Genomic DNA, 21,940 nt, shown 5'->3' with positions numbered 1-21,940 from the left:
AGAGACAGAACAGGAAGGGGATTGAGGTACAGGGGATTCCAGGCACCCTTGCTAGGTAAGCTGGGCTCTGACAAGGAAGTGTGATGAGGGTAGACAGTTAAGGAGTTGCCTGCAAGGTCTTCTGGTCTCCCGGGTTTCTCTTGGTGAGCAAAAGTAAGAATGAGTTCTTTTCTTTTTTTTTTTTTTTTGAGATGGAGTCTCGCTCTGTCGCCCAGGCTGGAGTGCAGTGGCACAATCTCGGCTCACTGCAAACTCTGCCTCTCAGGGTTGACACCATTCTCCTGCCTCAGCCTCCCGAGTAGCTGGGAGTACAGGTGCCCACCACCACGCCTGGCTAATTTTTTGTATTTTTTTAGTAGAGATGGGGTTTCACCATGTTAGCCAGGATGGTCTTGATCTCCTGACGTCATGATCTGCCTGCCTCGGCTTCCCAAAGTGCTGAGATTACAGGCATGAGCCACCGCGCCTGGCAGAATGAGCTCTTTTCAACATTGGACTGAGATCAGGTACTTTTGTTTTGAGGCTGTAGCAGAGTCATGTGCCTTTTTAGACATGGGGTGTGGGGGTAGGTGGATCATAAAAGCCAGTTGCTACTTCACCAAGACACATATAAAGCCAGTTTTTTTTTTTTTTTGTAGAGATGGGTCTATGTTGCCCAGGCTGGTCTCAAACTCCTGGGCTCAATCCGTCCTCCTGCCTCAGCCTCCCCAAAGTGCTGGGATTACAGGTGTGAGCCACCGCACCCAGCCTGACAAAGCTAGTTTTGTTTCAGCTAAGAAGTACCCTAATGAGAATATCACAGTTATCTTCATTTACTGATTACCATGTAGTTAAGAATCGCTTCCATGTGTGTATTCCTGCCAGTTTCTGTTGTGGCCTCCTTGCACTATTCTCACTTCTTGCTCTGCAAGGGTACCTGGCACCCCTTTGTGAAGTCATGGACATTAAATATGTTGGGCCCCACAGGAACCAATTTGCTCAGAGCATAATGGCTATCTGTGTAACAGACCCCACAGTGCAGGCCACAACAAAACCATGTCTGGGTCTGGTCTGGTTGCAGGAAATTCCCTTCTATAGGCAGCTGTGACTGTGACTCTAGTCCCTGGAACCAGACCAGCCACTCAAGAATGCAAAAGTCCTGGTGCAGACATGGAGTCTGCATTCTCTCAAGAAAGTACAGATAATGATCCTGGACACAAGGTCAGACTGGCGACTCTTTTCCAATATGAGGTGTGTACCACCAAGAGCTGGCAGCAGGACCAGGCTGTCATCACCAAGCACTCTTTCTCCCCTGCTCTGCCCCTCCTTCATGCCCATTCTCTCTACCTCACTCTCCTGGTCACATACCCTGTGTGTGTGGGACCAGGAGTTGCATGGCTTGGGGTGTCATTCTAGGTGTGCTTGTTAATTTTTTTTTTTTTTTGAGACGGAGTCTCGCTCTGTCGCCCAGGCTGGAGTGCAGTGGCCAGATCTCAGCTCACTGCAAGCTCCGCCTCCCGGGTTCACGCCATTCCCTTGCCTCAGTCTCTGTAGCTGGGACTACAGGCGCCCGCCACCTCGCCCGGCTAGTTTTTTGTATTTTTTAGTAGAGACGGGGTTTCGCCGTGTTAGCCAGGATGGTCTCGATCTCCTGACCTCGTGATCCACCCGTTTCGGCCTCCCAAAGTGCTGGGATTACAGGCTTGAGCCACCGCGCCTGGCCCCTAATTTTTTAAAAAATTGAGATGGGGTCTATTTTGCCTAGACTGGATTTAAATTCCTGGGCTCAAGGAATCCTCATGCCTCAGCCTGCAGGGGAGCTGGGATTACAGGCGTGAGCTGCCATGCCCAGCTCTGATGTGTGGTAGGGATGAGGACAAGGCACTGTATGTGTCACATGTGTTACGCACAAAGGCTTGGTCAGTTCTTCTCAATGACTTCCAGGAAGGGCCCCAGTTAGTGTCATCCAGTGACCCTGGAAATCCCCTACAGCCCCACGATACTTTGTGATAGAGCTATTTAACATAAAGAAGAAACCATACATAATTGCTTTTCCATTATAAAAGTTTATCAAGGGAATAATTTGAGTTTTTAGAGGCTTGGTTTAGCAAGGTAAAAAAGACAACCAAATTATTAAAACACTTTATAAATTATTTTAAAACCTACCAATTGGGGCCTAAATGAAATAAACCCCCATTACCTTAGGAAAGAGACAGCTTTCCTAAATCACAAAAGTTGATTTCCAAGCTACACTCTTACTTTTAATGCCGTGGAACCCTAAGGAGAACTAAAGCTCACCAGCGATGGCTGCTCTGGAAGTCAAGGTGGGAAGAACAGGCAATATCCTGACACAGGCTAGATACAGACTCTGAGCCAAAAGCAGAGTCTGTGACATGGAAAGGGATCACACAATTTTTTTTTTGAGATGGAGTCTTGCTCTGTGGACCAGGCTGGAGTGCAGCGGCACAATCTCAGCTCACTGCAAGCTCCGCCTCCTGGGTTCACGCCATTTTCCTGCCCCAGCCTCCCGAGTAGCTGCAACTACAGGAGCCTGCCACCACGCCTGGCTAATTTTTTGTATTTTTAGTAGAGACAGGGTTTCACTGTGTTAGCGAGGATGGTCTCGATCTCCTGACCTCGTGATCTGCCCACCTCAACCTCCCAAAGTGCTGGGATTACAGGTGTGACCCACCGTGCCCAGCAGGGACCACACAATTTATTAGCCAACCAGGACACTTTTTTGTTTTCCTTCGAGAAAGAGTCTCACTCTTGTCACCCAGGCTGGAGTGCAGTGACGCGATCTCGGCTCGCTACAATCTCCACCTCCTGGGCTCAAGTAATTCTGCCTCAGCCTCCTGAGTAGCTAGGATTACAGGCGCCTGCCACCACGCCCCACTAATTTTTTGTATTTTTAGTAGAGAACGGGATTTTGCCATGTTGGCCAGGCTGGTCTTGAACTCCTGACCTCAGGTGATCCGCCTGCCTTGGCCTCCCTAAGTGTTGGGATTACAGGCGTGAGCCACCACACCTGGCCCCAACCAGAACACTTCTGAGTGTGGAAGAGGATGCTGTTAATTACTCAAATCAAAAGGCATAAAAGGAGACATATGTCCACCCAAGTGATAAGGCAGTTTGGGAAACTACATTTCCCAGTATGCCCTGCCCCTTGAAAGTTAAAAATCTTAACTGGCACAGAGCACGCTGGGACACCTGTGGTTAGCACCATTTAAGAAGTAAACGGTATAGGGCTGGGTTCTGACGTGAAGGCCTCCCCCTTCCATGGGACACTTAACCAGACATAGGACACAACACCTAAGGTGAAATTTCAGTGGGTATTAAGTCTGGGGTAGAGTTTGTCTCTCCCCACAAATCTAGCTTCCAAAGATGTGGAGCTGGTGGAGCTGTCCATTGGTCCGCTGCCCTGTTTCTCCTGGGCACTGCCTCTGCCTCCCCATATCACCAGCATCCCCACTGTCACTAGTCTTTAGGGGGATTCTGGGCTAGGTGCTCTTCCCACTCGACTTCAACCAACTTGTACAGCTCCATGGTGGCCTGGGCATCTTCCACAGAGGAATGTCCGCTCTTCCCAACCTGAGCAAGCAAGGAAGACAAGAGCATGAAGCAACAAGAAACCGTTTCTTCCTTTCCAGTTGACTCTGCACTCCTCTTTCCCCTGCCTCCGCTACACAGTTTCTTCTGCAGTCAGCAGGCTACAAAGACAGAACTCTGGTGGGGCCCTATTCCTTATGTAATTTCAGGGGTTCAAGTCCTAGGAAGTCTTTGCCACTATCTACTTCAGTCCTTTGTGTGGCAGTATGTATAAACCATATTAGGTTCTGTAGAGCCAGAACATACCAGGTCAAAGACAGGTCTTCTGAGTCTTCCACTTTCCCTAGTTCCTTAACTGCTCTATATGTGATCTATGTCCACACCTTCCCGCCAGATGGGCCACCTTTTGCTAAATGATAGCATGTAAAATATGAGCGGTCCTTGCATCCACTACATGGTCTCTTAGACCACCACTGCTACCTGCTTTCTTCCTTACTTAGGGTTTTATATCTACTTATGACTTTTTCCCTTTTCCAAAGCACACTTAGAAACATTCTATGAGGTAGACAACAGGAATTATTATCCTGTGTACAGATGGAGAGACACTACTGGGCCCTTCATCCAAAGCTCTTCCCATCATAGCAGCCCTTCTGGAGCTCTACAACTACAGGACTTCTGGGATCAGAGTCTGGCTAGGGGCATCAATGAGAGCCATGTCCAAGATGGGGGCGGGGGATGTGGGGAGATGCTACCTGGATATCCCGGTTTAGCAGCTTCTTGGTGAGATGCTTCAGAGACATGGTGGCATTCTCCGGGCAGTCAGCCTTCCGGTTGAGGGGGGGGATATGGGAGGTGTCACGGGTGAGGGACTTGGGATGAAAGTACTGAAGGGCTTTGAAGTCGTTGTGGATGGCATGTCCCACCACTATCTTCCCTGTGAGTATCTTCAAGATCTGGAACAAGTGTGGAAGAGAGTGGTGAGAAGCAAGACTGCGGTGGAACCCCTGCATTCTGAAAGCCCAACATGACCATCAAACCCTTCTGGATTCTTTCACCAACTGCCCACCTCTCCATCCTCGAAATGCTCACTCCCACAAGTTTTCTTTCTTCTGCAATCCACTTCCTCTTCCGCAGGTGATTTCCATGGTGTACCCTGTTTGGACTCATACTGCCAGTGGCTCTTTACCTTCTTATTGATCTCCACCCCATGACATTAATTTGCCTTCAGTCCTAAATGACACTCATGTTTAAGATGTCCATGTATTTAGTTCGGTTCTGGCTTGCTACATGAAGTCCTTTAGCTATTACCATTATGCTGGCCTTAGACACATGGCTGGGACCATGGCTCCAGGGAGGCTAACAAAAGCCCAAAATTACATGCAATTAGATGTGTATGGGTACTAGCGGAAGAGAATCTGTGGCTTTCATCAAATTCTCAGAGTCTACAAACCATAAAAAATTAAGAATCACGTATAAACTAAAGTTGCAGAAGGAACCTTATTCACACTAGTTTTGGAACCAAGTAAAATAACTTCTTAATATTTCAGGAAACTTTTTTTTTTGAGACAGAGTCTTGCTCTGTTGCCCACGCTGGAGTGTACTGGTGCGACCTTGGCTCACTACAACCTCCGCCTCCCAGGTAGCTGAGACTACTGGCATCCATCATCACGCCCGGCTAATTTTTGTATTTTTAGTAGAGATGGAGTTTCACCATATGGGCCAGGCTGGTCTCGAACTCCTGACCTCAGGTGATCGATCTGCCCGCCTGGGCCTCCCAAAGTGCTGGGATTACAGGTGTGAGCCACCACACTTGGTCTTCAGGAAACTACACGTCACCACACCTAGCCATTTTAGGCTCTTAAAGCAGGAGGACATACTACCAATGAGGACAACCAAAGAACATGCCACAGGCTCTGAAGATCATTCTCAAAATGAGGTTCCAAACAGGTTTTCAACAAAAGTGACAGTCCTGCATAGCCTCCCAAAGGGACCCCCTTTGAAGGGGCTAGGCTCATCTGGACATACCTTAGTCTCATAACCCCAGCTTGGCACTGGGGAAGTGCTTTATGACGAAAACCAGACGTAGTCCCGTGAACTAGGTATTTAGTTACTCCTGACTTCACCTACTTACTGTCCACCACCACCTTCATTTCTTATTAACCTCAACATATAGCCCTCATCAAAGCTGGGCAGATTTGCTGTCTCAGACCCGTCCCATCTTCCGCCTCTCCTATGCCTTTGCTTGGCTGTGCCCCTTTGTGCCCAGGATGTTCAACTCTTCTTTCTGTCTTTTCTAAAATAGTCAGTCACCTCACCTCTAATGAACTTTCTCCAACTGACCGCACATAAGGCATTATGGGAACAGTGTGTCCAGAGAAGGCAGAGTGTGGCCCTGAATCTGCAAAGACGTGGACCAAGGGCGCCCTCTGGTGGCCTCCTGAGACCAGCAGGCGCCCCTCTTGCTCTCCCTTCATTTCCTCCTTTCACCCCTCCTAGCTCACTCTCCTTTCCTGTTCATGCCTTGCGCTCCCAATAACCAGCACAGGGCTAGAAGTTAGATGACAACCCGAAGTGCTGGCCCTCTGCTGTTTATGCCCTTCACTGGTTACCTGTTCCAGTTGGACAAATATATCCCAGCTCCTCCTGTCAACTTTCTGCCCTCTCTTACCACCACCACTTTCCGCACTTGCCCCACGTTACTTTTTGCTTGGGAAGAGCTCTCCACCTTTCCTGTCTAAAGCTTAGGGTCCAATTCACAAGGTTTTTCCAAATCAAGCCCTTTCTCCTGACACTGATGTCTGTAGCTCTGTCCAGACATTACTTACTGTTATTTCTCTATGCAGATTCCTAGTTCCCCAGACCCAATTTGGAACCTAAAATTGTCTGTCTGTCTGTTTGAGACAGGGTCTCACTCTGTCACTCAGGCTGGAGTGCAGTGGCAGTGGTGTGATCTAAGCTCACTGCAGCCTCGACCACCTGAGTAGCTGGCACTACAGGCATGCACCATCACACTTAGCTAACTTTTTTGTAGACGAGTCTCGTTTTGTTACCCAGACAGATCTTGAGTTCCTGGGCTTGAGCGACTCTCCTGCCTCAGCCTCTCAAAGTGCTGGGATTATAGGCAAGTGCCACCGCGCCCGGCTAAAATAGGTCTTGACCAATGAAGTTTGTGACACCAGCTAATTGTACCTCCCTGACTTTCATGGCTCCTTGCACCGACAGGGGGCCTTCTTCAATAACTGATAGATTCTCCTCCCTCCCTCCACAAACCTTTGGTGTCTTCCCATAGTGATATCCTTTGCTGAAAAATGATTTACACCTCTCTCCATCCACCTCCCTGCCACCATCAAGCCCCATGCTTCTTACCTGGCCTCGAGCAATCTTGAAGGGTGTGGCATTCACCATGTGCTGCTTTCGGATACCACTCCATCTGGTTCGGTAGTCCACAATGTGGCAGGGGGGAAGAATGTACTCATCATAAAGCACATCTCCGTTGTAGTTGACAATGCTACATCGAGCTAAGGAACTAACATGCCCCTTTGGTCCTGTGCCCACCATCTCACAGTCAATTGCCACCATCTTCTGTGGCAACTTCTGGGATATTCTGGAGCATTTATTCTCTGAATGAGCTTGGGTGGAGTTCTGTGGGGCATTCTTCTGAGGATGATTCTTCTTAGAGGATTTCTTCTGGGAGCCCTTCTTCTGAGAGCGGGTTGGGTGGCTATTGATCTTTGGAAGGGCACTCTGGAATTCCCCCAGCAAATCTACTTTAGCAGCAACAGAATCAGCCTTTTTTGAAGGGGCAGGGGTCAGCCAAGACACTGCAGCTTTCTTGTCCAGGGGCTGTCCTGACCCATTGCTGCAGGCAGCTGTCTTCTTTTTTGGGAAGGAAGGGGTCTTCCAAGTGCCATCCACCATGGGAGTTTCCCCTTTCTTTGGAGGTTCAGAGTGCAACTTAGGCGCCTTGCTAGGGGGTTGGTTCTTTTTACTCAGAAAGCCTCTCCGTTCTAAGAGCCTCCGCTTCTTGACAAAATTTCGGTGCTTGGCATTTCCTTCTAATGCCTTTTTGGGAGGAGGTTCCCCAAAATCCAGATTGAGCAGTAAAGTAGACATAGGGACAATGGGAGGTGGAAGAGCAGTTGGGAAGAGTGGCTTATGGATGAAAAGATGATGTTGGACTCATTCTTTGCTGAATCCTACTGTCCAACATGTGGAGGTCTGTAGTACACCCTGGGGAAGAAAGTGATCCTGGTGATTGAGCTCCTAGGCCTGGGAGAAAAATGAGGCAAGATCGATCTACGTAGGACTTATGGAAGGAAAGACATCAGAGCAATCTCTCAGACAGAGGGGAAATGAAAACATAACATGAAATGATGGAGGAAGCAATGGTGTTAGCCAGCAAGCCTGGATTCTAGTGAAGCCCAATTCACCAGCCGTTTGGTCTTAGTAAGGTCATTACCGCGCTCTAGGTTTGAATCTCATTTGTAAAATGAAGGGACTGGAGGGTCCCATAGAGCTCGAACCCTCTATGAGTCTAAGAGGCCAGAACACGTGAGCTCTATACTCTGCCTAGGAAGGGAACATCTAGGTACGCTCGAAAACAGTGAGAAGTATGGCGTAGATAACCTCTGGGCTACCCAGGCATCCGCAGCGTGGCCCACGAATACAGACACAAATCCAGGCATCCCTTTCCCTTGGCTCCAGGCCGGAATTGGGGACAATCTCCACATGCATCTCACCCAAGTCCTCCCAAGCAAGGACCTTGACACCACCTACCAGCGGGTGGGTGGGATCGAGGCTCGAGGCAGCCCACCTGGATAAGCATACTTTGGTCCCCGCGGTACAGATCGCCCTCTCACACTCACGAACCTACCTCCCAGATGGGTTTAGCTAAGGCCGGAAGCGTCCAGAGCCGGATGCGGAAATCGGTGCGCGCCGACGAAGCCCGGGAAGGCAGGCGCGCGGGTTAGAACGCGCCAGAGGTCGGCGCGCGCGCAGCCGCACCGCCCCGACCTCAGGTAGCGAGGCCTGTGATTCGGAGTGTGTGAGGAGCGGCAGTGGCGGCGGAGGAGGGGGCGGTGTGGGTGGGGGCGGGGGCGGGGGCGGGATGCGCTCCCCGGCCCCTCTAGCCCCGTGGTGGTACAACGCGAAGGTGTGGGAAGGCCGCGATAAACCGGAACTACAGCCAGCCGGACACCTCCGGCTTCACTTCCGGCAGCGGAGAGGCGTGTACGGGAAGGGGCGGGAACTGGAACTTGGCCCGCCTCGTTGTGAGCTGAGCTCCGCGGCACGCTTTTGTGGCGTCATTGCACTGTTACCCCGCCCTACGTGTCTCCGACGCTGACACCTTCGCACTGTGAAACGTCGCAACCTGTGACCTCTTGGGGGCGCCTCAAATCTTCAGCTGCAGCATGGGATCCCGGAAAGGCAGCGTCGGAGACTGGACCCAAAACTCTTCCTGTTCTGCCTGCAGAGCTGAGCCCCGTCCGGGTCCTGGACCCGCGTGGTAGTGACCCTGGATCCCTGTTCACTGCGTTCTCGCTTCCCGCGCTGCCTTCTGGACCGCGGGATGCCGGGCATCTCCGCCCGAGGCCTCTCTCATGAGGGGAGGAGGCAGCTAGCTGTTAACCTTACCCGTGTCCTGGCGCTCTACCGTTCCATCCTGGATGCCTACATCATCGTGAGGCCACAGGGGCGTGGGTGGGGTGTCTCTGGTCGTGTGGTTGGCTAGGTGTCCACGTCAGGGAGAGAATCTGGAGAATTAGCCTCTGATCTCTTTCCTTCTATGAGTTTCAGTCTTTTGTCTGTACAAGGAGGGGTTAAAACTGGAGTGACCCCTCCTTTTTTTTCAGCTGGCATAAATAATATTTCTTTTTTTTTTTTTTTTTTGAGACGGAGTCTCGTTCTGTCCCAGGCTAGAGTGCAGTGGCGTGATCTCGGCTCACTGTATAAATAATATTTCTAATACCTACCTAGATTATTTTTGTAATCTTCCCAGATCCAAGGTAATAAAATGCGTGGACATTGGAACCATGCTGCAACTATGTTAAACTCTTCTTGGAGCATGTGAGGTGTTCCAAGAACACACATGTTATTCATCCAAGCTTTGAATAAATTCGTGGTTTTGTGGTATAGTAGACAGGCCTGGCTCTGGAATCAAAAAGGCTTGGTCTGGAATCCTGCCTCCCCTATGATGTTAACCTTAGGCTTCCCTAACCCCCAACTTGTCCTAGCCCAGGTTTCCTCAGCTATACAGTGGATCCCAGTCTGAAGGATCATTGTGAAGAATAGAGAATGCGTAAATGGCACCACCATCCACTGAATTGTTTAGACCGCAAACCCAGAGGCCATCCTTGATTCAGCGCTGTCCTTCATTGATCCACAATCCAGTCCTTCAACAAGAGTCTTGGCTCTGTCTTCAGAATAGATCCCAAATTCATCCATTTGTCCCCACCTCCATTGCTGCCACCCTAAGCCAAGCCACCATCACCTCTGTTCTGAACTACTTCCTAACCGATCTCGCTGTGTGCTTACCTCTGCCCTGCCATAACCAATTCTTCACTGAGCAGCTAGATCGATAGCATTCAAATGTAAATCTGATCACAACAATCCCTTGCTTCCTACATACTTTTATGAAATCCTGATTCCTTACTATTACCTATAAAGCCCATGATCTGACTCCTACTGTCTCTTCAACTCTATCCCATTTTATTCTCTCACACATTTCACTGTGCTATACCTCTGCTGGCCTGATTTCTGCTCTGCCAATATGGCAGGCATCTGGACCTTTGCACTCACTGATCTTCCTCCACAGAAAGGCAATCACAGAATCGTTAAGAGCAAGGACTCTAGAGTAAAATTGGTTTCAAATCCCAGCTCAGGCTGGGTGTGATGGCTCATGCCTATAATCCTAGCACTCTGGGAGGCCGAGGCGGGTGGATTGCTTGAGCTCAGGAGTTCGAGACCAGCCTGGGCAACACGGTGAAACCCCGTCTCTACTAAAATCCAAGGAAAAAAAAAAAAAAAAAAAAAAAAAAAAGCTGGGCTTGGCAGCACACACCTGTAGTCCCAGCTACTCAGGAGGCTGAGGCAGGAGAATTGCTAGAACCAGGGAGGTGGAGGTTGCAGTGAGCTGAGATTGCACCACTGCACTCCCGCCTGGGTGGCAGAGTGAGACTCCATCTCTAAAAAATAAATAAATAGGCCGGGCGCGGTGGCTCAAGCCTGTAATCCCAGCACTTTGGGAGGCCGAGACGGGCGGATCACGAGGTCAGGAGATCGAGACCATCCTGGCTAACACGGTGAAACCCCGTCTCTACTAAAATACAAAAAAAATTAGCTGGGCGAGGTGGCAGGCGCCTGTACTCCCAGTTACTTGGGAGGCTGAGGCAGGAGAATGGCGTGAACCCAGGAGGCGGGGCTTGCAGTGATCTGAGATCCGGCCACTGCACTCCAGCCTGGGCAACAGAGCCAGACTCCGTCTCAAAAAATAAATAAATTAAATAAATAAATAAATAATCCCAGCTCAGCTATTTGCTAGCTTTTGGACGTGGGCAAGTTACTTAAGTGCTGTGCCTGTTTCTACATCTGTAAAATGGGGGATACAAAATAATACCTACCTCAAAGTGTTGTTTAAAGAATCAAATGCGTTAATACATGTCAAATGTTTACAACGGTGTCTGGCAGAGAAGGTGTTAAATAAGCGTTTGCTATTACCTGTATTTTTCTTTACGTGCCTAGCACCTATTCATCCTTCAAGTCTCAGCTCAAATGTCAACTCGTCAGACAAGTCTTCCCTCATCATCCTATCTAAAGTAGTCCTTGCCCAAACTCTCCATTATATTACTATTTCATTAAGTGTTTTGTCTATGTGACATATGATGTTGTCTGAAGTTTTGTTTGTTTTGGTTTGGTTTTTTGAGGCGGAGTCTTGCTCTGTTGACCAGGCTGGAGTGCAGTGGCGTGATCTAGGCTCACTCCACCCTCTGCCTCCCAGGTTCCAGTGATTCTCCTGCCTCAGCCTACTGGGTAGCTGGGATTATAGGCGCACGCCAACATGCCGGCAAATTTTTGTAATTTTAGTAGAGATGAGGTTTCACCATATTGACCAGGCTGGTCTCGAACTCCTGATCTCAGGTGATCTGCCTGCCTTGGTCTCCCAAAGTGCTGGGATTACAGGCGTGAGCAACCATGCCCGGCCGAAGTTATTTTTTTAATGTAAACTCTGCAGGAGCCAGAATCTTGTCTCAGGTTCACTGTTGTATTCCCTGAGCCTACAATAGAGCTTGATGTATAACCAAAACATAGCCCCAGAATTTGTGGTGGACAAATGAATGAATAAAAAGACACCAGTGTCTGGCACATGTAATGGCAGGTTACTAAGTGGTAATGTACTAATACTGTGTGTCAGTCACTCTGGTAAGTGTTAGGGATGCAGATGGGAAGATCCCATCCCATCCCTCCTCTTAAGAAATTCAGTTTAATAGAGAAAACAGACATAAATAAGTGCAGAAATTGCTAAAAGAAGTGTGTCCAGAATGCAATCTGGACTCCAAGGAAACAGAGTTAAGCCACCAGAGTGGGGGAGGCTGGAGCAGACTTCAGAGAAGAACTGACTTGGCTGAGTAGGAGGTACCTGCCGGTTACAGTGGCCCTATGTGGCAGCAGTGCTGGGAAGAGGCAGGCAGTGAGGTGTGGAGTTGAGAGTGGGGTGGGAAAGAATGGAAGTGGTAGTAGTTTGCTAATTATTTCTCCCCTTCTTCTGTAGGAATTTTTCACAGACAACCTATGGGACACACTCCCTTGCTCATGGCAGGAAGCACTGGATGGACTGAACCCACCACAGCTGGCCACAATGCTGCTGGGGATGCCTGGGGAAGGGGAGGTCATCAGGTATGGGCTAGAAGGGCCCTGTGCTGGGGAACTCAAGGCTTTGAGCCCTGCAGTGAGCGTATTGCTCAGAGAGTCTCATAAGGTCTTCCTGGGCCTTGGGTTGTAAACTGGTGCACTCAGATTCGATGGGACTATTCACTGGAGGCCTGGGCTGGACTATCTCAGGTACAGGTCAGTGTGGCCACTCACCCTGCTGGCCCTGAAGTCCACAGCCTGTGCCCTGGCCTTTACCCGGACGCCTGGCTTTCAGACCCCCTCAGAGTTCCTGGAGAACCCCAGCCAGAGCTCCCGACTAACAGCTCCATTCCGGAAACATGTCAGGCCCAAGAAGCAGCATGAGATCCGGAGGCTGGGAGAGGTGAGGAGATGGCTGGAGCATGGGTGGTGTCTGGGAACCCAGGGACTCCTTAAGCGTGGCTTACAAAGATATGTGCCCTTTACTTCACATGCAAGGCCAGAGGGCCTAGACATTCCTTTACCTCAACAGATATAACTATAATCATATTTTGATGCTGGGGTTCTTTTTCATCCTTTTGTGGGGTTAGTTGGTAGCTAGGTCTGAATCACCGTCTCATTCCTGTTCTCAAATCTCCATAATCCGCTCATGGCTTAACGCAGGGTTCTTGTTCTGTGGGGGAGATTGAATCACTGACCTGTAAGGCAAGGAGAGTGGGCCTGAACCTGGATCAGGTCCACTCTCCTTGCTTCCACCCTCACCCCTATATCTTTCTTTCCAAATCTGTCATCACATCCGGGGCATCCTGTGTCCATCTTTCTCTGTCATCTTTGTCTCCTCCACTCTCACTATGGGTGTTTGCCCCAGGAGTCAAGAACCAGTGGCCAGGAGACCTTTGTTCCCTCCTCTTTCAGTTGGTGAAGAAGCTGAGTGATTTCACAGGCTGCACCCAGGTTGTAGACGTGGGCTCAGGCCAGGTGAGCCAGAGTCTTGATGTACTGTTTTTTTGAGTCATGGGGAGATAGAACACCTGGAAGGCAGGTTATTGGGCCACAGGCCCAGCGAGGCAGGTGTCAAGAAGCGGTGGAACTAAGCAGGGTAGATTTTTTTTCTCTTTGCATAATTTGTTTTAAGCCAGTCAGATTTAGATGGGGGAGTTATATACCAACTTAAGCCACACTGATGTTAATAAGTTCTGTAGGGTAAAATTTAAGCCTTCTGTCGGGCCTGGGACCCAGGTGTCCAGGTTGCCCCTGGGGAGGGTGACAATGGATACGGCACTGAACAGGACTGTTTCCATCTTCCTCATGACGCCAGGGCCATCTCTCCCGCTTCATGGCTCTTGGCCTGGGGTTGATGGTGAAGAGCATCGAAGGGGATCAGAGACTGGTGGAGAGAGCCCAGCGCCTGGACCAGGAGCTTCTGCAGGCTCTGGAGAAAGAGGAGAAGAGGAACCCGCAGGTAGGCCACCCCTTCCTGCCATCTGGACTGTGGGAGGAGGGGCTGCTTGGCTGGAATTGAGCACAGAGGCTGGATTCCATCTTTCCAGTTTCTCAGCTTGAAGTGGTGTGGTCCCTAATTTCTATTACCTCTTTCCCAAGGTCCCCCCTTCCCCAGTGCCTCCCTGTATCTCAAAGTTATTTTCTATTTACAAAGTGCTTTCCACACCAATGTATACTTCTCACAACCTGTGAAGTGGCCACTCAGGTTTTAGACTTATTACAAATCAGAAAACTGGGTCTCAGAGATGAAAAGATGTACATGGTGAATGATAGGTCCAGGATTTATCCCATCTCCTGACTTGTGGTCCAGCCCTCTCCCGCACCCAGCTTATCTCCCACGTTCCTCCTTGGGGAATAACATGGAGGACAGATCCCTTCCTGTGGCCTGAGGTGGCCTAGGGACAGCAAACAGACTTGCCATCTGCCTTTGTCCTTTCCTGCCTCCACAGGTGGTCCAAACCAGCCCTCGTCACTCCCCACACCATGTGGTTAGGTGGGTAGACCCCACAGCCCTGTGTGAGGAGCTTCTGCTTCCACTGGAGAACCCGTGTCAGGGCAGGGCCCGCTTGCTGCTCACAGGCCTCCACGCCTGTGGGGATCTGAGTGTTGCCTTGCTGAGGCACTTCTCCTGCTGTCCTGAGGTGGTGGCCCTGGCCTCAGTGGGCTGCTGCTACATGAAGCTGAGTGACCCTGGCGGCTACCCACTGAGTCAGTGGGTGGCTGGGCTGCCTGGCTATGAACTGCCCTACAGGCTTCGGGAGGGGGCCTGCCATGCCCTGGAGGAATATGCTGAGCGGCTACAGAAAGCTGGCCCTGGCCTCCGAACTCACTGCTACCGTGCAGCACTGGAGACAGTCATCCGACGGGCCCGGCCCGAGCTCCGTCGGCCAGGCGTGCAGGGTATCCCCAGGGTCCACGAGCTCAAGATTGAAGAGTGAGGTTGGGGTACGGGGGTGGGGGGCAGTGGAGGGGAGATTTCTAACTGGAGATCTTCCGCCCTCACTTTCAGCATAGGCTAAAGAAAATCTAAGTATAGGCCGGGCGCGGTGGCTCAAGCCTGTAATCCCAGCACTTTGGGAGGCCGAGACGGGCGGATCACGAGGTCAGGAGATCGAGACCATCCTGGCGAACACGGTGAAACCCCGTCTCTACTAAAAATACAAAAAACTAGCCGGGCGAGGTGGCGGGCGCCTGTAGTCCCAGCTACTCCGGAGGCTGAGGCAGGAGAATGGCGTAAACCCGGGAGGCGGAGCTTGCAGTGAGCTGAGATCCGGCCACTGCACTCCAGCCTGGGCGACAGAGCCAGACTCTGTCTCAAAAAAAAAAAAAAAAAAAAAAAAAAAAGAAAATCTAAGTATACCCAGAGGAGTGATTTGGAGTTCTCTGACCAGGGTACCTTCTCAAAATTTCTTTAAGAGAGTTGTCCCTCTTTTATCAGGAGACTAACAAAGAAACATGAAGTTTTGGCCAGGCGCGGTGGCTCACGCCTGTAATCCCAGCTACTGGGGAGGCTGAGGCAGAATAGTTTGAACCCAGGAGGTGGAGGTTGCAGTGAACCGAGATTGTGCCACTGCACTCTAGCCTGGGCGACAGAGCAAGACTGTCTCAAAAAAAAAAAAAAAAAAGGTTTTTAAATGCTAAAAATATGGCTAGTTGGACAGAACTGGCTGAAAATGTTTAAATCAATTTACTATTGGATAGACAGCTCACAGCCAGAGAAACATTCAAAAATACACAGCCAGGTGTGGTGGCTCATGCCTGTAATCCCAGATCTTTGGGATGTCAAGGCAGGAGGATTCCTTGAGGCTGGGAGTTAGAGGCCAGCTTGGGCTACGTAGAGAGATACCTCTGTACAAAAAAACATAGGCAGACATGGTAGCTCATACCTGTAGACCCAGCTACTTGGGAGGCTGATGTGGGAGGATTGGGGTGTTTGAGACTACAGTGAGCTATGATTGCACTGCTGCTCTCCAGCCTGGGTGACAGCAAGACCCTGTCTTAAAAAATACATATTTGGGAGGCTGAGGTGGGCGGATCACAAGGTCAGGAGATCGAGACCATCCTGGCTAACACAGTGAAACACCATCTCTACTAAAAAATACAAAAAATTAGCCGGGCGTGGTGGCGGGTGCCTGTAGTCCCAGCTACTGTGGAGGCTGAGGCAGGAGAATGGCGTGAACATGGACGGCGGAGCTTGCAGTGAGCAGAGATCATGCTACTGCACTCCAGCCTGGGTGACAGTGAGACTCCGTCTCAAAAAAAAAAAAAAAAGTGTGTATGTATATATATATATGTATATATATATATATATTCGTGAAAACGCATATTAGGGTACAAAATAAAGCAAAGTTGGAATTAGGAACAAAGTTTAAGTGCGAGGTGACAGTTCTTAAAACCAAACTGAGTGCTGAATGTGACTGATCCCGCAGATATGTGCAGCGGGGGCTACAGCGAGTGGGGCTGGACCCCCAGCTGCCACTGAATCTGGCTGCCCTTCAGGCCCACCAGGCCCAGGAGAACCGTGTGGTGGCCTTCTTCAGCCTGGCTCTACTGCTTGCCCCACTGGTGGAGACGCTTATTCTACTGGACCGGCTGCTGTACCTTCAGGAGCAGGGTGAGGGTGGCCTACAGCAGGGACCCAAGGACTATGGTGACTGGGGTTCTGGGACTCCTTCTCCAAGTCCCAGCTCCAACGTCTCCTGGGCCCAGCTAATCACTGTTGTGATCCTTGGACCCCACCTTTGAGTCACTAGTGGGTTGGGAGTAGGGGATTTGTTAAAAAATTAAGAATCCAGGCGGGGTGCAGTAGCTCATGCCTATAATCCCAGCACTTTGGGAGGCCAAGGTGGGTAGATCAATTGAGGTCAGGAGTTCAAGACCAGCCATAGTGAAACCCCATCTCTACTAAAAATACAAAAAGTAGCCGGGTATGGTGGTACACGCCTGTACTCTCAGCTATTCGGGTGGCTGAGGCAAAAAAAATTGCTTGAAGCCAGGAGACAGAGGTTGCAGTGAGCCAAGATTGCACCGCTGTACTCCAGCCTGGGTGACAGAGACACCATCTTGGAAAAAAGAAAAAATTAAGATTCCTACCAAATCAGCCTCTGGTGAACCTCCCTAAGGTGCATGTTAAGCAAGCTTCCCAGGCATCGAGAACCTACAATGCAAGAGGACTGCCTCCCAAGTCAGTGCCTTGGGAACCTGTGTTCCTTATGGAGAATGGGGTCTCCTTAGCCCGGCTGGATCCTCCCCCATGGGGAAAAGGGACTGTGCCTGTAGGCCTGGGCAGAAGAGGCTGAGTGAGTTTGGTTCATTCTTCCCCTTATGATTAAGCCCTTTCTTCCAGGTTTCCATGCTGAGCTCCTGCCCATCTTCAGTCCTGAACTCTCTCCCAGAAACCTGGTTCTGGTGGCCACCAAGATGCCCCTGGGTCAGGCTCTTTCTATTCTGGAGACTGAAGACAGCTGATGCAGCCTGAGGACACATCTCAGACCCCATCATTTGAAAGTGCCCAGATAGCACAGTGGCAGAGTACATCTCATACAGAGAAGCAGCATCCTGCATCCTCCTGAGTCGTGGTTCCTTCAGTTTCATCCCCTTTCTCTCCCTCCATGGATTATGTAATACAGTGTAAAGTTTTAATTTATTAAAAATTAGAAATCTTTGTTTCCTTCCCATTTCTGTAGGTAGATAAAAGGAGACGCGCACCCTCCCTGTGGCACTGCTGCAAGGGTGCTACAGTTAGGACTCACACGCCACTCCCCACTGGCCTCCCTAGCAGGTGGTGTAGGTGACAGCTTCTGTTACTCACAGATCTCCATGGAGGGGACTTCTTTACCCCACTTTGGCCTCCAACTCAGAATCTGCAGGCCCTGCCCCTTGGGAGGGCTGCCTTAAGGCCAGCTAACTTCCATCCAGGTTCTGTCATAAACTCAGGGAAGAAGCTCCTTTCCTTCAGTCCCTGAGTGTGCTGGGATTAGGGGTGCCATTCTATCTCACAGCAGCTGTACACAGGACTCATAAACTGCTCTTTATTGGCATCTGAAAAAGAGGTGCCTCAGCCTTCAAGGCTGGGACAGAAGTTGGGGAGGAGGTGCTGTCCCTGGGCTCAATACCAATAGACCTTCTTGTATTTCCGAGTCTCCTTGATCCCCATGGCCTCCATCACCTCCTCCTGTAGTGTCTTTAGACGGGGCACGTAGGTTCTTTCTAAAGCATCTTCCACTGATGTGTCTTTGGGGCCATCTGTTAAGCCAGAGGAAAGGAGATGGGTGGGAGGGCTTGCCAACTTTCATTAACATCCCCTACTCTCACTCCTAGCACCCACCCCTGACCTTCCTGCCCCTCGCTCACCAATCCATGTTTCAGGGACGATGCCATCAGCTCTGGGAAAGTCAGGTTTAGGGATAATTCTCCCTGATCGTGTGGAGACTCGTACCCGCTCTCCTGCTTCAGTATATCTCCACTCAATCTCAGTGGGTTTCCTGGTGGATAGAAGAGGTGAGCCTGGCCTATGAGCCAGTTTCCTGCCACCCTCCAACCCAAAAGCAGAGTCAAGGGTTCAAAACACCAGGGTTACCACCGCGTTTCTCCACCTCTGTGTTGGGGTTACCCACAGGGAATCATGTCCATGAGATGGTCCCTCTCAATCTCCAGAGCATCCAACCCATCATTCCCATTGGACAGCACTTTGTGGACCCAGAGGGTGAGAAACCCTCTGCCCACAGCCCTGTCGCTTGCCTGTCCATAGGATCCACAAGTTTGACCTGGCGGTGGAGCAAGGGGGCTTCACTAGGGATCATGGTTCCTCGGTAATCCATGGTCTTGCCAATGTAGCGGTAATACTGTCCAAGAGAGGGGAGTGTCAGAAAACAAGGGGTGTGAAAGGGGTTTGCCCTTGCTACTCAGCACATTCAGCCCAAGTTGAAAAGTAGAAGGTTCAGTAATGCCACCATCCCCTCAGCCAGTCTCCTGCCACCCTGCGCTGCTTGGAATGGAGAGGGATGGATGAGACGGGCTTCCCAAGCTTCCCCATCCTCTCTCTCCACTTACTGTGTTCAGCCCTCCCACGACCACGCAGTTTTGCTGCCGGATAACTTGAACCACTTTGCCCTGCTTTCCAGCATCCTTGCCTTCTAGGATCTCCACCTGTGGGAAGATACGAAGGTTAGGGAGAGGGATCCTTGCCCAGGAGATTCCCCTTGCCCAGGAGATTCCCCATCACTCTATGCCCTGTATGAGGCTCTCACCGTGTCCCCACAGAACAGATACCAGTCTTCATCAGAGATGGGTTCCACAACCACTGGGCGCCGCCTGCTCCATGGGGCGTTCTTCCTTTTGTCTGCCGAGGAGCCTGGGGGGCTCATCCCATAGCAGTAATTGGGGGGCAGAGTGACCTTGGATGCCAAGGCCAGCAGGGCAGAAAGACGCATGCCTGGAGGCTGTAAGAAATCCCTTTGCCAGCAAAATGCTCAGAAATCTTCCTTGTCAGCTCTGGGTAGATGGATAGAAACGGGAGCAAAGAGGCAAGGGAAGGAACATTTTTTAAAGCACTTACTCCGTTGCTCAATGGACCTCATCACATTGAATCTTCACAAGAGGTTATCATCTTTATAGATGAGGAAATAGAAAGGTCAAGTAACTTATTTATGATTACAAAGTTACTACATTGGAGAATCAGCATTCAAACCCACATATATCTGACTTCAAAGTCCAAAAAATTCATTAAGGACAAGGGCCATGTTATCTATCTCAAGTTCATGAATCCAGAGCTTGGCACCTAGTAGGTGCTTAAGAAATACTTATTAAATCAATGTATGAACAGCAGGATAGGAAGAAAACAGAGGATGGAACGCTGGCATATGGCCAAAAGGTAGGCAGTTGTAAGTCAGTGAAATGAACAAATAGGTAGCAGAAATAAAAACTGGGGTTAAAATGTCCCTATCCCACTTACAATTCCTGTCCTCAGAAAGGAAATAACCACTCCTCCCTAAGATAGCTCCTTTTCTAAAGGAAAAAGACCCAAGGCCAGACTCTAGAATTACTGAGTCCTAAATTTCCCAACTAAGTATGTGCTCTAAACCACTCAATTCTCAATTAATGAGGTAGTGAATGAACTGAAGACATAAATGGTAAGTGCTTCAGTTTACTGAATACTTGCAACTTCCCAGGTGCAATGCTAGGTGCTTTCCTGTATCTCATTTAAGCCTAAGGACAACCAAATGAAGAAGTCACCATTAACCTCATTTTATAGATAAAAATGAACCTTATCTATAAGTTTCTTCAAAGACAAAGATACTACAATGGCATAAAGAGCCCTGGACAGGGAAGTCAGATCACCTGGGTTCTACTCCCTGCTCTACCATCATCTTACTGTATGACACTAGGCAACTTTACTTATTTATTTTTTGAGATGGAGTCTTGTTCTGTCACCCAGGCTGGAGTGCAGTGGCATGATCTCAGCTCACCGCAACCTCTGCACCTCGGGTTCAAGTGATTCTCCTGCCTCAGCCTCCTTAATAGCTAGGATTACAGGTATGTGCCACCACGACCCGCTAATTTTTTTTTTTTTTTGTATTTTTAGTAGAGACAGGGTTTTACCATGTTGGCCAGGCTGGCCTCGAACTCCTGAAATCAGGTGATCCATCCGCCTTGGCCTCCCAGAGTGCTGGGATTACAGGCATGAGCCACCACGCCCAGCTGGCAATTTAACTTTTGAACCTCAGTTTCATCATCCACAAAATTTACAGGGTTGTGGGTGTCATTTAGATTATTTTAAGTATTTTAACAAAGCAAGGTGCAAAGTAATGTGAGTAGTAGTATCCCTTTCGGGTATATGAATATATATTCCAGCACAGTTACATTTATGGAAAGGAAACAAGAAACCAAAGTACTTGTTTTACGGGAGAGGAACTGTTTGGGAGGACTGTTAATTCCATTTTGCTTCTTCCCATAATAACGTTTGCATTTTCTAACCATGTGCACTTAAAAATATGTATTAACGGGTTATCTGAACAGTGAGATACTGGGTCATTTTTCTTCTTTATACTTCTCAGTATAAAGCCCTGATGTTATTTTCGGAAAAAGAAACAAAAACAAACAAAAAAAACCCCTGTTATTTTCAATTAATGCTGATTGGCCTAGTGTTCCTGAGTATTCAACAAATGCTTAGAGAGGACTACTATATGACAAACCTAATGCTGGGAATTTCATTGCTGGCATTTGGTCTTCACATTGCCCAGTGAGGGAGGTGAGGTTGCCAGATGCATCATAAAGTCCCTTTTATAGACAAGGAAATCAAGGCCTGAAAGCCGGAGTGACTACCCTGGTTCATAAAGTTTGACAGGAGCAGGGCCAATCTTAAGACCCAAGCCTCCCGCGTGATTGCTGCAAGGAGCCCCTTCACCTCAGTCATTCCAGGTCTGAACCACCCCAGCCCAGAGCAGCTTGCATGCCCCCGATATCATTCCCTTCTTTCCCTCCACAATCTGGAGATGCTGCTGGTGAGCGTCCCGCAGTGGGGCTTTCCCTGCATGTTCTGGAGGCGCCGTGCAATATAGCGGGGTCGAAGGTCTGCCCTCTCAGGTCACGGTTCCAAAGGCTTCCCCCACCAGCCTCATCGCAGACAACGTCAAGGCCTAGCTATCTTCAGCGCCCACCCGCTCCAAACTTTCGGTGCAAAGAAACCCTGGGGAGGCGACTGAGCCATGGGCAGGGAAAAGGTTAGGCTCTTCCCGCACCTGCCTCTCGAACGAGCACCTCCGGGGCGGGTGGCCCTCACCTCCACTTTCCGTGGCACTTCGGCTGCTCAGCACATGGGCCCTCAGCGTCCCCTCCCCTGCCACGCCCGTCGACTTTGTGGGAGATGTAGTCCAAGTGTAAAACGGCAGCTCAACCACGAATCTGATCTCTCAGCATGCTGGGAGTTGCAGTCCGCCGCTAGAAAGCTGGAAACAGGAAGTTTGGCGGGGTAGGAAATCAAGGAAACCAAAACACACCATGAAGCATGTTGGGAATCGAAAGGCAAGCTAGTTAGGGCGGCCCGCCTGGCACATTCCCGCGC

At 49.9% G+C, this 21,940-nt stretch overlaps 3 protein-coding genes across 10 annotated transcripts; 1 reads left to right on the top strand and 2 right to left on the bottom strand.

Annotated features, from left to right (window-relative positions):
* Positions 1 to 2,025: 2,025 nt before the first annotated feature.
* On the bottom strand, positions 2,026 to 8,611 carry ISG20L2 (interferon stimulated exonuclease gene 20 like 2). 4 transcript variants are annotated; one of them, XM_007976728.3, is made up of 4 exons: positions 8,402 to 8,611; positions 6,895 to 7,758; positions 4,281 to 4,481; positions 2,026 to 3,570 (listed from the first exon to the last, which is right to left on the bottom strand). In XM_007976728.3, exons 2-4 carry the CDS (start codon positions 7,639 to 7,641, stop codon positions 3,457 to 3,459), a joined length of 1,062 nt encoding a protein of 353 aa, XP_007974919.3. In that variant the 5' UTR covers positions 7,642 to 7,758; positions 8,402 to 8,611; the 3' UTR covers positions 2,026 to 3,456. The 4 variants fall into 4 exon arrangements, with proteins under 4 accessions (XP_007974919.3, XP_007974921.3, XP_007974920.3 ...); XM_007976730.3 differs by having other exon boundaries at positions 8,342 to 8,559; XM_007976729.3 differs by having other exon boundaries at positions 6,895 to 7,797; positions 8,402 to 8,559.
* Positions 8,457 to 17,542, top strand: METTL25B (methyltransferase like 25B). Of its 4 annotated transcripts, none has more exons than XM_037997744.2 (8): positions 8,457 to 8,546; positions 12,296 to 12,420; positions 12,586 to 12,778; positions 13,291 to 13,353; positions 13,694 to 13,837; positions 14,328 to 14,812; positions 16,308 to 16,492; positions 17,225 to 17,542. In XM_037997744.2, the coding sequence occupies exons 2-8, from the start codon at positions 12,383 to 12,385 to the stop codon at positions 17,344 to 17,346; spliced, it is 1,230 nt and encodes a 409-aa protein (XP_037853672.1). In that variant the 5' UTR covers positions 8,457 to 8,546; positions 12,296 to 12,382; the 3' UTR covers positions 17,347 to 17,542. The 4 variants fall into 4 exon arrangements, with proteins under 4 accessions (XP_037853672.1, XP_007974912.1, XP_007974911.1 ...); XM_007976721.3 differs by lacking the exon at positions 8,457 to 8,546 and adding an exon at positions 9,090 to 9,208 and having other exon boundaries at positions 16,378 to 16,492; XM_007976720.3 differs by lacking the exon at positions 8,457 to 8,546 and adding an exon at positions 9,090 to 9,208.
* A 353-nt stretch (positions 17,543 to 17,895) lies between these two features.
* MRPL24 (mitochondrial ribosomal protein L24) lies at positions 17,896 to 21,911 on the bottom strand. Of its 2 annotated transcripts, none has more exons than XM_007976719.3 (6): positions 21,659 to 21,911; positions 19,128 to 19,371; positions 18,931 to 19,026; positions 18,619 to 18,722; positions 18,232 to 18,362; positions 17,896 to 18,123 (listed from the first exon to the last, which is right to left on the bottom strand). In XM_007976719.3, exons 2-6 carry the CDS (start codon positions 19,308 to 19,310, stop codon positions 17,987 to 17,989), a joined length of 651 nt encoding a protein of 216 aa, XP_007974910.1. In that variant the 5' UTR covers positions 19,311 to 19,371; positions 21,659 to 21,911; the 3' UTR covers positions 17,896 to 17,986. The 2 variants fall into 2 exon arrangements, with proteins under 2 accessions (XP_007974910.1, XP_007974907.1); XM_007976716.3 differs by having other exon boundaries at positions 21,618 to 21,895.
* Between the last annotated feature and the right edge of the window lie 29 nt (positions 21,912 to 21,940).

Source organism: Chlorocebus sabaeus, chromosome 20, assembly GCF_047675955.1.
Source record: "Chlorocebus sabaeus isolate Y175 chromosome 20, mChlSab1.0.hap1, whole genome shotgun sequence".
In the NCBI taxonomy this organism is placed as follows: Eukaryota; Metazoa; Chordata; class Mammalia; order Primates; family Cercopithecidae; genus Chlorocebus; species Chlorocebus sabaeus.
The sequence above is the reverse complement of the archived record's forward strand: the minus strand, read 5'-3'. Positions and strand labels throughout refer to the sequence as shown.

Bases quoted from the DNA above. Each gene is read 5' to 3' on its own strand.
- METTL25B (XM_007976720.3), top strand. From the start codon at position 9,098: ATGCCGGGCATCTCCGCCCGAGGCCTCTCTCATGAGGGGAGGAGGCAG. The intron at 14,813-16,307 runs GTGAGGTTGGGG...CTGATCCCGCAG, and splicing joins CACGAGCTCAAGATTGAAGA to ATATGTGCAGCGGGGGCTAC. The intron at 16,493-17,224 runs GTGAGGGTGGCC...CCTTTCTTCCAG, and splicing joins GCTGTACCTTCAGGAGCAGG to GTTTCCATGCTGAGCTCCTG.
- ISG20L2 (XM_007976728.3), bottom strand. From the start codon at position 7,641: ATGTCTACTTTACTGCTCAATCTGGATTTTGGGGAACCTCCTCCCAAA. The intron at 4,482-6,894 runs GTAAGAAGCATG...CACTTGTTCCAG, and splicing joins TCAAGATTGCTCGAGGCCAG to ATCTTGAAGATACTCACAGG. The intron at 3,571-4,280 runs GTAGCATCTCCC...TTGCTTGCTCAG, and splicing joins TGCTAAACCGGGATATCCAG to GTTGGGAAGAGCGGACATTC.
- MRPL24 (XM_007976719.3), bottom strand. From the start codon at position 19,310: ATGCGTCTTTCTGCCCTGCTGGCCTTGGCATCCAAGGTCACTCTGCCC. The intron at 18,363-18,618 runs GCAAGCGACAGG...TCTATCCACCAG, and splicing joins CTTGTGGATCCTATGGACAG to GAAACCCACTGAGATTGAGT. The intron at 18,124-18,231 runs GTGAGCGAGGGG...CTGGCTTAACAG, and splicing joins CGTCCCTGAAACATGGATTG to ATGGCCCCAAAGACACATCA.